A 15588-nucleotide genomic window follows, 5' to 3' on the forward strand; every position below is an offset into this window, starting at 1 on the left:
CCCCGATCAAAAACCACTTGAACGCATACCATGTCGTGATTACGACCTCCGAACTAATAAGTAGGAATTTCCAAGGATAACACGAAGGCAGAATTATCTCGTTACAAACGTTCGGCATTTGAACAGACCAGTGCTGTTTTGCATACATAAAAAGGTAATAAACACGCGCCAAACAACTAAAAATGATCCACTTTGTCCAACACGCAGCGACCGGAGTTATTTCCACACGTGGAAAACGAGACTGTAACCGGACTCGAGAGTCCGTGACAGTGTGGAAAGGTCTGCACCGCCTTAGTAACTGGGTGGACCTTTAGTGGAAACAGGCTTAATACTAGCCGAATTCCTGGACACTAAAAACGCCTGCCACTAATTTGCACTAATTTTGCTGTATTCCTCGCGAATTTGCAGCTTTCAGAGTGTAATTCAGTCTAACAAAGCACTTAAGGTTTACTTGCGAAATTGCAGGAAATTGTGCTCATGTAAATGCAGGGGAGTCTAGTTTTCTAGTTTAGTAGGATGAACAATCTATTGTAATCGGCAGGTCTATAATGTTCATTCTCAACTTATGTTTCAAGTCTGACCCAGTGCAGATTTCACCTTTGTGACATGTGAAGGATTCTGCCCTTTCTCTTGCAGGAAGCTGCCCAGTTACTTGTGCAGTCTCTTGTAATCTCAAAGATAGACTACTGCAACTCGCTACTTGCTGATCTTCCTGTAAGAGCCATCAGACATATACAACTTGTCCAGAATGTCTTCAGTCTTCCACCCATGTTGGTTTCCAGTATGCCCATATCAGATATTAAACCTTGATACTTGTCTAAAAAGCCAAAAATGGACCAGCCCATTCATACATGATGTCAATGGACACAACCTGATCCATACCTCAGGTACTTCAAAACTCAGGTACAGCTTGACTTTGAATACCTTGCTTCAAGTCTCATGGAAAACAAGCATCAAGATTATTCTGTCCTGGCTCCCAGATGGTGGAGCGAACTTCCGATGGTTGTCCGGACAGCAGAGTCCCTTGCAGTCTTCAAATGCAGACTGAAGACCCATCTATTTGTGGAATATTTAAATGACCACTGATCCTGCTCCTGTGTTGACTAACTGAAACTCTAGTACTTATTGTAGTGTATTGTTTATTGCACTGATTGTTGTCTGAGATAGAGCTTTATGTGTTTTACACTTCTAGGTATCAGCATTGATCCCTGTATTTCAGCAGCATTGTAGTTCAATGTTATCTTGGACTCTGATCTACTGTACAGGCTAGGATGCACGTTTGTAAGTTGCTCTGGATAGGATCGTCTGCCAAATGCTATAAATGTGTTAAACATTAAAAGGTGTCTATGTTAGTGACAAGATAGAACAGCAAATGACGAATTGTGGCTATACAGAAAATAAAGACTCGTAGGCCTATAGCATTTAAACCGTAGGAGAAAAAAACACTCACAAGCTAGTATAGAAATTGGTTTTGAATATAGGCCTGATGTGAGAGGAGCAAATATATTCAATACAACAACAAAAACAATGCAATTAACATTTATCCTGGCTATGTTTAACAGTAGCTTAGCTGAGGAACATTAGCCAGGGAACAACGTAACCCGCTTCAGTTCTGCATGCGTCGTTCACTGAATGTTTAGGCACACGAAGCAGACTTTATCTTACGCATAGACAACACTTCACCTAGCTTAACTTATCTACGTTTGAAGGAGTAGGACAGAACCGGTTTTGTACGGTGGCCGGATACACCCATCAAGCTGCAAGTTTCCAAATTTGAAAATGCACTGCAACTACACAAAACAGGTCAAAATTAAAATACATGCACTACATTTCAGAAACGCGATGCAAATTCAGAAAACACTTCCTTCAAAACGACAACATGTGTGCTACATTTCGGAAACGCTGTGCAAATTCAGAAAATACATACAACTTCGGAAACGTTGCAAATCAAGAACAGCAGAACGGAAATGTTGTTTCTGGAGGCACGGAAAGGGGATGGACAACTGAACAGCTAGTTAACAGATTTATATTTGCGATTACCACGGTTTTGTCATTGGTATATGGTACAGAAAGAACAACTGGCCTATTTGTGCATTTGTTGCTACTGTTCAGTTTTAAAGAACGCAGCCTTAACGCTGATAAAACAAAACCCCATTCAACACAAATATAAACCCGGCCCTTCCAGTAAATAACTAGTTAGCTTGCTACATTCAACGTGTTACTATTTTACAATACAGTCCAACCTAATGAGATACTGTGTAACACAACTTTGTTTTTTTGTTGTTGTCTATATACCCACATTTAGTATTGATTTCAAATAATATTTTATGTGCATGTAAAAACATCACACATCAGATAAGATCGTAAGAATAAGACAACTGAGCAGCTGGTAATTGTAGCAGACCAGCTAACCAAACTGGTCACCTTAGCAGATCATCTAAACTATGAAACTTGAATGCGAACCTAGCTTATGCTATAAATTTGTAACACACTCTGAACTTATCTAGCTAACTACATATTAAGACAGAAACTTAGTCGTTAAATAGGAATTTTATTAGTGTTCTTTAAGGTTGCGTTCTGTACAATATAGAAATAGTAAATATATAAGAATGTTGAGCATAAATAGATCAGTTGTTCATTCTGTATCAGCCTAGCCAATGTTAAATCCGTGGTAATCACAAATATAATTATTTTTTCATCAGCTACTCAGTTAATGCTGGTTTCATAGGAGTCCAGCCCCTCTGCGTGTCCTCTGGAAACGCAGGATTTGCAGTGTTTCTGATGTTTCATGCGTGTTTTTTTTTTGTTTTTTTTTTTTAAATTTTTTTTATTAAAACAAACAAAAAACTTTGCAAAATTTTGCAGTACATTTGGAAATGTACTGCACGTGTTTTCATTTTGATGACCATGTTTTGTGCAATTGCAGGGCTTTTTAAATTTGCATCACGATGCGTCTTCATGGCCACCGTGGGGTGAGGAGTGTAGTTTTATATGCCTGTTAAAACGATTATGGCATTGTTTACAAATAACATTACACCTTTCAAGAAAACGTAGATAAATTATCCAAAGGTTAACAACACTGAAGACCTAATATGTCTGTCAACTAAAATTTAAACACTGTATTTTATTAGACCTCTTTACACAAAATATTATTGTTGTCTAAATTAAACATGGAAAATAGATATCTAATTCTGGTTTCCCCCCTATTTTTGGCAGGTTAAAGCAAGGTTGGTATTAGTCCAAGTCCAGTTACTGGCTGATATGGCATATCCATCACATGAATCGTTTGTGTCTTCACTGGCCAAATATCAGACCAGTTTTTAATCATAAAGAAGTTATTGTGGATGTGCTGTGTGTTTATGTAAGTGTGGGATTATAAGGCAGGTTTACATTTCTCCAAGATTTTCTAAACATCATCACAAGGTTAAAAGTTGAATAAAGAAACCAGCCATAGGTAAACGAATTCTGTAATCACTGACAATTATTCTCTTCCCAACTAAGTGTATTATAATGCAAACGGTTATAATCTAATTGTGAAACTGTATTTTTGGTGGGGATGGAGGGGATATGTATGTGCCAGTGAATGGGGTTTTTGGAGTTGTACACAAGAGCAGTGCACATAGCTGTAATTTACATCATCCATTCTCTATGCCTCTGGCTGGATCATAATACCTACTATGAAACTGACAAGTCCTTATTCCTTATTTAATACAGTGAAAGGGGAGACACTTAACCAGAATTTTCTTGGAATCTATTACAAAGTCTGTATGATAATGTAACTGTATGACAGTGTGAACTAAATTGTAATTACATTGAAATATGATTCCTAGAAATGGAGCAGCATTGAATCTTATAAAATAACAAGATGATCTTTCATTCCAGAACCAAAGGCACAGAGTCAAACAACCACTAGTCAAGGCACAGCAAACATGTATCCCGGAAAGATAAAATGGCAGTTCTATAAACAACCTCAGCAAAACAAGGGAATAGGGAATGATATGACGGAAGAAAAAAAAACGACTGCCCAGACTACACAAGGAAATGGCAAGACTTACAGAAGGAGGCGAGCTTTGTATAAGAGAGTCTTAATGAGTACATAAACAAGGGACAGGTGCAGGCGATCATTAGGAGGCTGGCAATGAGAGCAGTGATAAGCTGTTGCAGAGGGAGGAGTAGGGTCAGGGAGGGGGTGATGAACCCAGCCATGCTATAACTCAAACACTGCTGCCAGCTGCTCTCCAGACCTTCTCTCTCTCTCTCTCTCTCACACACACACACACACACACACACACACACACACACACACACACACACACGTGTGAATTGGGTTATATGTGGTATTTATGACAACTTCTTGGAAAGAAGCCCTGGAGATGAAACATTCTTTAATTTCTACATCTATGGATTTAGTTCTAGTTGGCATGTTAACACAGAGAAGTGAAGCTCAGGTAACCGTGTATTGTCAAAGAACTACTGCTCAAGCTGTCACTACTATAGGTAACATATTTAGTTCAGCTGTGTGTACTGACGAAGAGCTGACCAGTAGTTCACTAATATGCCCTCACTGCATACTTCGTTAGAAACACTTGTCTAGAATTTATATTCACTAGCCACTTTACTGGGTACACCTATCTTATAGGTGTCATTTATTGGTGTACCGTGACTGTAGCCTATTGGCTGTCATCCTGTAACCGGATTTATCAGCCATCTTTTAACTAGATGTTATTTGTGCGATTGACCATTCTCAACACAGCAATTAGCCTGATATGGTAGTGGTATGGTAGTGGGTGTTGCGCTATGAGTTAACCAGCCACAGCAGTGTTGCTGGAATTTTTACACTTGTCAGTGTCACTGCTGGGTTGAAAATGGTTTGCCACCCAAAAATATCTCGCCCTGTCGTCAGAGACTGTTGCTGAAGAGCTGGAGGAGGAATACAAAACATGCACGGCAACAGTTATAGCCTCTCATGATAGTGCTTCAAGGGGTTTCTAATTTGTGTGAACTGTTTTAACACTTCCAGAATTCCAAAAAACTGTTTATCACTGCGGGAAAAAACTGGATGATTTAAATGATTATTATGCAGCAAGAAATAATCAGAATGACTAGATTCTTAGAAATGTATTCTTATTGTACAAGTAATATTTTATAATATAAAAATATGAAATTATTAATAACATTGCTGACAATGTAATCAAAACAATGTCATGCTGATTCTTAAGTCACAATGTCATGCTGTAATATTTTGGGGTGACTGTTTGGATGTGTCTGGCTGTATGATCACCAGTGATGCAGTTGTACATATCAGTAACATCACTGACAAACAAACTTTGAAAACATGACCTTTAATCCTTCACAAATACTGTGAGCCTGTGATGGAGTGCTTTTTGCCCAATTAACACTGTCTTCACTAGCTAAAGCTTTGAGGGTGCTTAATACCACTGTCATATTAGTACTGCATATTACACAGTTCACATATTCTTACATAACCCTCTCAAAAGACAAGCCATGCTTACTGTCTTCTACATGCAGGCTTGGAGTTTATTTTTGTCCAGAATTTTTTTTTTTTGCTCTTGCTGCTCAGCCCTGAAGCTCAATAACAGTGTTCAGATGGAGCAGGGCGGGAGCTGGTCTGCCATTACGGCTCTGACACTGATCCCCGTTGCACCAGGGCCCTGGCATTCTGTCCATCACGCTCCAGCATAGTGGGTCAAAATGCCATGCATGTATGATCATAAGTGGGTCGGGCAGCTTCCCTGGCTGGCTAAGAGAACTGTGTGGGCTCGCGCCAGTCCTGTGCAACGAACGCTCTTCCCCAGGGTCCCCCACGAGTACACGCACGTCCAGGCGAAATCGAGCGGCTCTAGGGGCTGACATTCAGCCTTGCAGTTGAAACGCAGTGCCGCACTGAGCTTTCGCTGAAGTGGCTGGGTGCAGTTAGTGCCTCTCCTTAAACACCTTCACTGATATTAGTAGAGCCTTGCTCTACTGGAATAAAATACAAGTTATAGTACCTCAGAAAAAATGTTTGGAAATGCTTGTTAATGTTAAAGTCCAAACCCACAGGTTGATATCATGCTTCTAACTGCTCTCAGTTTTTGAAAGGTATAGCTAGTTTTAAACTCTGTGGTCAGAGCAGTCTGCTCGAGGATGGCAGGTCCCCTTCTCTTTGTGTTCTCCTTTGTTCACCTTCTTCTATTATCAAACCAATTGATCAGGTTGAGTGAGTTAGGAGGACAAATTGAAATGAATATGGTATTAGAGTAGAAGATGAGTTGCAGGAAGAGGTGGAGCTCTCATTAGAGAGCTTATTAGGGAAGATGCTCTCTCGGTTCTTTTGATTTTCTGTGAAATGTAGGCCTACTTGTCTACATGTGTACTGCTGTATGTGTTGATGTGCGTGCGTGTGCTTGTGTGTTTGTATTGTGTAGACTTTATTCAGTGTGGCCCAGCAGGTGTCCATCAGTCATCATCTCCCAGCTCATTACTCACAGTCTTAGTGCCTGTATTACCCCCCTTCCTCCACACACATGTGCACATCCTCCTCGTGGCTGTAGTGTGGCAAGGCTAATCATTGGATGACATAGCCTGCGGTTTCACACTTTATCACCGAGGCTTGAGAGCTTTTCTGGTTACCTGGCTAGGCACTTGAAGTATTTAGCACACAGGCTTTCCCATTCCAAGATCCAGAGGTTGAATACCATTGTGGGCAAGGGCAGTCACACTCTCTTACACACAGGCACAGCACTAGGATTAGATAGTCACTCCTGGAACTCTCTCGCTCTCGTTTTGTCTTACTTCTACACACACACACACACACACACACGCACGCACGCACACACACATTCCACCAAGCTTCCACTCTGTCCCTTTTTACTGCTCTCCTACACACACACACATACACACAAGCGGACCTAAATCAGGTCAGGCCCAGTAGAACAAATGTATAAGTATGAAATATGGTTCAGACAGTTGGGTATTGCTTTAAAACAAAAGGAAACGGTGATTGCCAGATCTGAGCTCACACCTGCTCTCGGCTTGTTGGGCATTTTAACATTCAGCTGGGCACAGAAGTGATATGATCCACTCTGGCTGGTTGTCTCTGGCTCCATGTAAGCATCATATATGTATCAAGGAGAACTGATCTAAGACTAGGGCTTGTACCGAATCCAGACCTTGGCTATTATAAGGGAAGTAGCTAAGCTGATTTCAGATCTGTCTTCCTGCAAGCTGTAGATCAGATCATGTAGATCTGCACGTTATGTTTTCATTTACATTTACATTTACGGCATTTAGCAGACACTCTTATCCAGAGCAATTTACAAAAGTGCTTTGTCATTTACTCATAGAATACATCCTAGTACAGTACAGTAGGTTAGAGTCCAACATACCAATGAACTAGTATACTGTAGAATACAGGGATGAATGCTGATACCTAGAAGTACAAATACATAAGGTCTTTCAGATGTAAATACATGGTCACATATAATGTATCAGCATCTTCAGTTTGGGTGTGTAATCTTTGTAGGAAGTGAGTGTAAGAGAACGACTGCCATTATGGTTTCATAGCTCAGTTCCTGGGCTTCATTACGCTCTGTTAGGGGGTCAGTCAGATAGGCTGTCCTAAGCTCTTAAGCATTTGTATGAAGATCTTACAGGGTCTGGCAACTACCGACACACATATACACACACGTGCATGCACAGTTGAGTGTGTGTGTGTGTGTGTGTGTGTGTGTGTGTGTGTGCGTGCACACTTCCTGCTGCTGCTGCCCTCCCTCTCTGAAGTACTGCCTTCACCAAGTGCATCATCATGCGTGGACCTGGAGGCTGTCCTCAGTGCCGTGACAACTCTGCTGACCAAACTGAACTGCTGCTGAAGATATGATGTGATAAGACTTTATTGATCCCCGGAGGGAAGCAGTGATCGGGTTAGTACAAGCTAAAGTAAGTAAGAAAATAAATAAACCGTAGTAGCAAGAAAATAAAGTCGAAATAGAAATGACATACATACACACAGCAGTATGAGTGTCCACCTATACAGGAACATACAGATATACAGAACTGTAGATGTACAGGTGTAATTAGCTTTAGTACAGTAGTAAAACACGTCTATGAGCTGTGCAAAAAAGACACACAAAAACATGAAAGTCTGCATTGTACTGATGTATACTATTACAGTGAAATATTAGCTATTTACATTCAAAGTCAGTCTGCATAACATTGATGACTATAGAGATATTTGTCAAGAAGACATTGTAGATATAGTGCAGATATATAGCGTGCACTACAGTGACATTAGTGCAGAAAAAATGACATTATTAGTATGGCTAAGCAGATTCCACTTAGCGTGGTGATGTATGGTGCGATCGCCACAGGGAGGAGTGACCTGCCAAAGTGTCCTGCTGCTCAGCATGCTCTGCTGAGCATTAAATGTCTTATGACGTAGGAAGGTGGAGCTGCTCATGGAGCAGGTGGAGGGCCTACTCCTCATGGCTGTATTCTTGCTCTGTGTTCTCCTCTCAGCCATCGTCTTTGCACTAGGTCTGAGCCAGCCTCCCCGATGATCTTACCGTGTCTGTTCGTATCCCGGACACCAGATCTGCTGCCCTGGTGCACTGCGGTGCAAAGGTGACACCTACCTCCCCTGGCTTAGAAAACGCCCCTGACAGTGTGCTACGCTAGAAGACCTTAGTCACTGCAGGAAACAGAGTCGTCTCTGCCCACGATCGTACTGGGTGTCCAGGCTGGCAGTGTGTCCCAGCTTGTCATCCAGGTGAAGCGGTTTAACAGCCTCACGAATGAACCGAACATGTACAGATGCGGGGGTACTCATGCAAGTACTCTAATGACCTCGAGGGGGTCGGTGTCCATGTAGCTGATTGTCAGAGGTTGGAGCCTGTTTTCAAACAGTCTGAAAGATGGAATATGTTCCAAGCTTGTTCATAAGCGTATAGCTTCACGGTGTAATTGGCTTCCTTAAGAGAAACCCTACGAATGGGGGCTCAGCATTAACAGCAGCACATCCCAGCACCCACCGGAGGGTGGGACGTGCTGAACCGTGCTCCACTAACTCTTACTGATGTCATGTATATGTGTCATTACCCCGCCAGCCTCGAAAGCATATCCTTTGCCGTGAACGCTGCTGTATGCAGCAGGGCTAGTAAGAGATGGTCACCGGAGGGGCCCAGGGACCCGGCCCCTCCTCTTCCAGGATGGCACCGCACATAAGGAAGCCGTCAGTGAGATGGGGGAGCCAAGCAGGACTGTAGTGCTTTTCCGCTCCTTCTTTGTCGCTTGCGTGTAATTGTGGCCATGATGGCGCTGGCCTGAGCCAAAGCAACCCCCGAGCTCCCCTCCGGCTCCGGGGATTCTTCCAATGATTTCAATTATGGCTGTTCATTAACAGCAACAAGCCTGATCTGAACAGCTGTATGCAGGTGTATGCTTCATCAGTTCAGTGGGAGATGCAGCTGGGAATCAGAGACTTGCGGTGCTGAACTTCAACGTGGCAAATGTGTTGCTTACTAAAGCTGTGCATGTATGTGTGTGTGTGTGTGTGTGTGTGTGTGTGTGTGTGTGTGTGTGTGTGCGCGCGCACAAGTGTATTCATGTGAAGTGCTCTGTTCATGTACAACAATATATATGGCTCAATATATTGTTCCTTTGGACTGAATGTTATGATTGTTGTTCATTTACACAGACTGAGCTGTAGGGGAATTCTTTTATCTCACCACATCAGAAACAGCTCCCAAACCCCCAGTTGGCAGCAAACACTTCTACTTATCTGTCTTGGTATTTGTTCTCCAAACTGCTTTTTGTTAAGGGGAACAAAATACAAGAACTGGATCCCTGTGGGTTGAATGTGTGTAGACGGGTGAGTGTGTGTATGTCTCTGTGTGTGAGGGTGCCCCTCCACCAGGGACAGTTTCCCCCGATTAAATCTCATCTCCTCCTCTGCTGTGCACGTCTCGCGGGCTGGAGAGCAGATTCTCCTGTGTCATTCACTTTCCCTCCATCTCTTCTCCCCTGGCTTAGAGCCATTATACTCCCACTTTATTGCATGCTATATCTTGGAGAAAATATTTAGCTAATAGTGTGTGTGTGTGTGTGTGTGTGTGTGTGTGTGTGTGCACGCACACATTTCAGTGTGTGTAACTGAGGAAAGAGATCACACACATTGCTGGCATGTGTATCTCAGGAAAAGGTGCTTGTTTATGGATTGATTGGTGCTTTAAGCCCAATGGTCCAAGATGATGTTTCTCTCCTTCATGCTTTTGCTCAGAAACACATACTGGCTACACCCAGCTGTGATCCTGTTTGTCCAATTTACTCACTAGCCAACTGTCAACAGTGTGTGTGTGTGTGTGTGTGTGTGTGTGTGTATGTGTGCGTGTGTGTGTGTGTGCGTGTGTGTGCGTGTGCGCGTGCGTGCCTTTGTGTGAGTGTGTGTGTGCGTGCGTGTGTGTGCGCGTGCGTGTGCGTGTGTGTGTGCGTGTGCTCATGAATGCGCATGTGTGTGAGTGTATAGGTCAGTTTTTCTTATGAGTCAAAGAAAGGGCACTAGGTTATTTCTCTGGTTTACCTCTGCTTTGAACCATCTTCTAACCTTCCAGCACCTGTGATCTCTCTCTCGCTTACCCTTTCTCTCTCTCTTTCTCTCATTTTGGTAGCAAACTTCCAGCAATTGTGATCGCTCTCTTTCTCTCTCTTTTAAATAGCAACTCCCCAGCACCTGTGATGTCTCTCTCGCTCTCATTTCAGTGTGCTCTGTTGAAACCCATTACATATAAAGATGAGGACAATACCACTGTACAGTTAAGCTGTGTGTGCTGAAATAGAACAGCCAAAGACTGAAATAAAGAGCTTTTGACATTTCCCCATAGCTTGGAGCTCAGAATATGACAGCAATCATGTTGACTCTGCACTTCTTCCATGATGAATCTGTCTGTCATGGTTCTGGCTTGGAATGTGCTCAAGTTCTAAAACAATCGGCAAAATAAAAAAGAATGTCTAGTTGAATTATATATGTGGAGCCATGTTGGATCTAGGGTTTCCTCTGTATGGAGCCATGTTGGATCTAGGGTTTCCTCTGTGTGGAGTCATGTTGGATCTAGGGTTTCCTCTGTGTGGAGCCATGTTGGATCTAGGGTTTCCTCTGTGTGGAGCCATGTTGGATCTAGGGTTTCCTCTGTGTGGAGCCATGTTGGATCTAGGGTTTCCTGTGTGTGGAGCCAGGTTGGATCTAGGGTTTCCTCTGTGTGAAGTCATGTTGGATCTAGGGTTTCCTCTGTGTGGAGCCATGTTGGATCTAGGGTTTCCTCTGTGTGGAGCCATGTTGGATCTAGGGTTTCCTGTTTGTGGAGCCATATTGGATCTAGGGTTTCCTCTGTGTGGAGTCATGTTGGCTCTAGGGTTTCCTCTGTGTGGAGTCATGTTGGCTCTAGGGTTTCCTCTGTGTGGAGTCATGTTGGATCTAGGGTTTCCTCTGTGTGGAGTCATGTTGGATCTAGGGTTTCCTCTGTGTAGAGCCATGTTGGATCTAGGGTTTCCTCTGTGTGGAGCCGGGTTGGATCTAGGGTTTCCTCTGTGTGGAGTCATGTTGGATCTAGGGTTTCCTCTGTGTGGAGTCATGTTGGATCTAGGGTTTCCTCTGTGTAGAGCCATGTTGGATCTAGGGTTTCCTCTGTGTGGAGCCATGTTGGATCTAGGGTTTCCTCTGTGTGGAGCCATGTTGGATCTAGGGTTTCCTGTTTGTGGAGCCATATTGGATCTAGGGTTTCCTCTGTCTGGAGCCATGTTGGATGTAGGGTTTCCTCTGTGTGGAGCCATGTTGGATGTAGGGTTTCCTCTGTGTGGAGCCATGTTGGATCTAGGGTTTCCTCTGTGTGGAGCCATGTTGGATCTAGGGTTTCCTCTGTGTGGAGCCATGTTGGATCTAGGGTTTCCTCTGTGTGGAGCCGGGTTGGATCCATGGTTTCATGCGTGTGGAGTCATGTTGCATCAGTTCCCTTTACAGACCACTGATCTGGTGAACTATTAGTAGTTCTTATGCAATTTAACAGGTGTTTTGCACATTTGTAGTTATAGATGAACAGATACCCCTATCTCTTGTGTGTGTGTGTGTGTTTGTGTGTGTGTGTGTGTGTGTGTGTGTGTGTGTGTGTGTGTGTGTGTGTGTGTGAGAGAGAGAGAGAGAGAGAGAGAGAGAGACAGAGACAGAGACAGAGATATTCTCCACAGAGAATACATAATGCAGAATACATAACAACAGAGAAGAACTGTGAGAAGGTACAGACTGAGTAACCACAGCCTGGTAATAGAGACAGGCAGACACAGTCACACCGGGCTGCACAAAACACAATGTCTCTGTGCTCACTGTAGACAGAGCTACACTCCCTCACCACCTGTAGCCAATATATAGAATTACTAGACATATTCTACACCAGGTTCCAAACACTTAATACCAGAAGTTGAAACACTGGAGGATGGTCACTTAATGCACGTCTTATTGGAAAGAAAAGAGAGTCCAAAATACTCACTGCTTGCCACAGACAGAGGGAGTCACGTCATCGATGATGCACCACATTAGGTCATATTGCTCTGTGCAATACAGTTTATGTGCTGTGTATAACATATTATTTGTATGTGCATATATGCAGTATATGTATACAAATGACAGGGTGTATATACTGTATAGGGTATGTACTTTATATACTGCTGTGTTTGTGTACGTTACTATTTGTGTACATGTTACTTCTGTTGATCTAAATGCTTTGGCCATACAATGAGTTGTCATGCCAATAATGCTCATTTAGAGGGAAACAATTTAAACAGAGATTGAGGGAGGGAGAGAGAGCGGATGAGAGAGAAAGTGTAGCTATAGGGCCATATTCTGGGAAATCAGAGATCTGTTTTCAGTGTCTAATAATAACTCTACCCCACCCCACCCACTTTAGAACTTTGTACATCTCTTCCTTATCTAGAAGAAGAAAAGGAACAAGAGCGAGAGAGCAAAAAAGAGAGGGAGAAAGAAAGAGAGAGGGAGAGCCAGGGACAAAGATGTGGTACAGAAAAAACTGTGAGAGTGTAGGCAGGTGATGAGGAGAGGAAGAGTCAGGTGATGTACAGGAGAGGAGGAGCTTTGTAATCATTCTAGATGGAGGTGGGAGACAGTCTTGTGGATGTCTGGTTTTCATCTCTCTGTCTAGCCATCTCTGAAGCCAAAGGTGCCAAAGTTGTTTTTTTTTTTCATTCATCAAGGTTGAGCTTGAACAGCTGATCAAAAGAGCACTGCTCTACATGATCACATGTGCGCACCACACACACACACACACACACACACACACGCGCACACGCACACACACACACACACACACCCACGCACACACACACACTCACGCACACACACACACACTCTCTCTCTCTCTCTCTCTCTCTCTGTCTTGCTCTCTCTCTCTCTCTCTCTCTCTCTCTCTCTCACACTGAGAGAGGCTTCTTGTACAAGTACCGGAGAGTATCATACTTTCCCTTCATTTTTACTGGGGCAATACATTGTATACATTTATCACCCTTTCCGTCATCTCTCCCTCTCTACCCTGCTGTCCACTCAGTCTCCAGATGTAGCCATTAATCATGGTTTGTCAGGCTCTGTGTCTCTCCCCGTCACACTCTCACTCTCACTCCTCTCTCTTTCTCTCTCACTCCTCTCTCTTTCTCTCTCTTTCTCTCTCTTTCACTCTGACTTGTTCTTTCTCCCCAGCACCTCGTTATTGTTGTTGTCCATATTTTAAGCAACGACAAAATGTGAGTTTATTATATTAGGAAGCAGATGCTGGAAACAGGTGGGAAATAGTGAATTGTCATTCTCTCTCTCTCTCTCTCTCTCTCTCTCTCTCTCTCTCTCTCTCTCTCTCTCTCTCTCTCTCTCTCTCTCTCTCTCTCTCGATGTTAGTTTCCATAAAATATTCAATAACTTTTAAGTCAGCTATTAACACTGATGGGGTGTGTGTGTGTGTGTTTCACAGGCTCGGTGGCACTGAGTGTGTTCCTGGTGTCACTGGCAGTAACAGTGTGTGCTGTTTGGCTGGTGGCTCTCTGTGGCGTCTGTGGTTGGTGTCAGCGCAAGGTGGTGAGTTACACATGCACACATGCATGTGCGTGCTTATAGGCATGCGTGCGTACACACACAAACATTGGTCCAATTTACTAGATTACAAATACTTGTTTTGATCACATATCCACATACTGTCTTTATCTAATATGTAAATAGGCAGAATGAGGCTCACAGATTCAGCACTGTACTGACTGACACACACACACACGCACACACACACGCACACACACACACACACACACACACACACACACACACACACACACACACACACACACACATCAAAGCAGGCATGAGTGATACAGGACATATCTTTCCTATGTTTAGAACTGTTAGCGCACAAAGACGCTCTCCATTTCTTATAATCCACATACACAAACACACACATGCACATGTCCGTGAGCACACTCACCCACCAACACACAAACACACACACACACACACACACACACACACACACACACACACACACACACACACACACACACACACACACAAAGACTTTCTGCTCCAAAAAGCAGAACACTTTCACTGTGGATAATGTTGGAAGGCCTGGAGTTGTAAAGCTTATGTAACCAACTTTGGTTGTCCATGTACACCATCAGGCAGCTGCTCTTGAGAGCATGGACACACTTAGCCCACTTTCTGTGGCTTCCCAACACACTAGAAACTATTCAGTATGGAGCGTGTACTGTTTCCCCTAACATGCGTATAAATGTCAGCATGTTTGCATTTGGCTGGACTCTTTGCATGACCTAGCGTGTGCGCATGCACATTTCTTTGTGTGTGTATGAGTGGGTAGTGTTGGGCCAAACTGGGCTTGGTATCTGTCACTGCTAATTAGACAGGATGAAAAGTGATTGATTAAAAGGAGGTGGTTGCTTGTTAGGCAGATGGAGAAGAACAGGCTGAGTGCATCTCCACTCAGATGCTAGGAGCCTCTCAAGCCACTCACAGCTCATCGATTCCTGATTCATGCTGCACCCAGGAAATGCAGGTCAACCATGCAGTCCCATGTGCAGGAAAGCCATGCATGAGGACATATATGTTTGCCCCTGTGTGTTTGTGTGTGTGTTTGTCGTTGTGTGTGTGTGTTTGTGTGTGTATATATGTGTGCCCGTGTGTGGGTGTGTCTGTGTGTGTGTGTGTGTGTGTGTGTATGTGTGTGTGTGTGCTTGCCTATATGTGTATGTGTCAGTTGGTCAGTTTGTGTGTGTGCTTGCGTGTGCCCGTGTGTGTATGTGTGTGTGTGCATGTGTGTGTGTGTAGGTGTGCCCCTGTGTTTTTCCACATGTGTGTATGTGTATGTGGCTTTCTTGCAGCAGGTTGTAAAGTACTGAGGCGCAGTCATCTCAATCCAGCCCACTAAATTTATTGTATTCACTTTAATCTGTAATACCTCTCGGTTACTTTAATAACATTTCTTTATTTGCAGACACTCTACTCAACGAGTATGCTACTCACAGTGTGAACTGCTC

General features: G+C 43.4%; 1 protein-coding gene across 5 annotated transcripts in view; it reads left to right on the forward strand.

Annotated features, from left to right (window-relative positions):
• Positions 1-15588, forward strand: part of syt7a (synaptotagmin VIIa) — an 83289-nt gene that overhangs the window by 23411 nt on the left and 44290 nt on the right. For all 5 annotated transcript variants that reach the window (XM_027027267.2, XM_027027268.2, XM_027027269.2 and 2 more), the window contains exon 2: positions 14022-14125. In XM_027027267.2, coding sequence (XP_026883068.2) covers positions 14022-14125 — 104 coding nt within the window. The remainder of the gene's footprint in view (positions 1-14021; positions 14126-15588) is intronic.

The sequence above is a fragment of the Electrophorus electricus genome, chromosome 2, assembly GCF_013358815.1.
Source record: "Electrophorus electricus isolate fEleEle1 chromosome 2, fEleEle1.pri, whole genome shotgun sequence".
NCBI lineage: Eukaryota > Metazoa > Chordata > Actinopteri > Gymnotiformes > Gymnotidae > Electrophorus > Electrophorus electricus.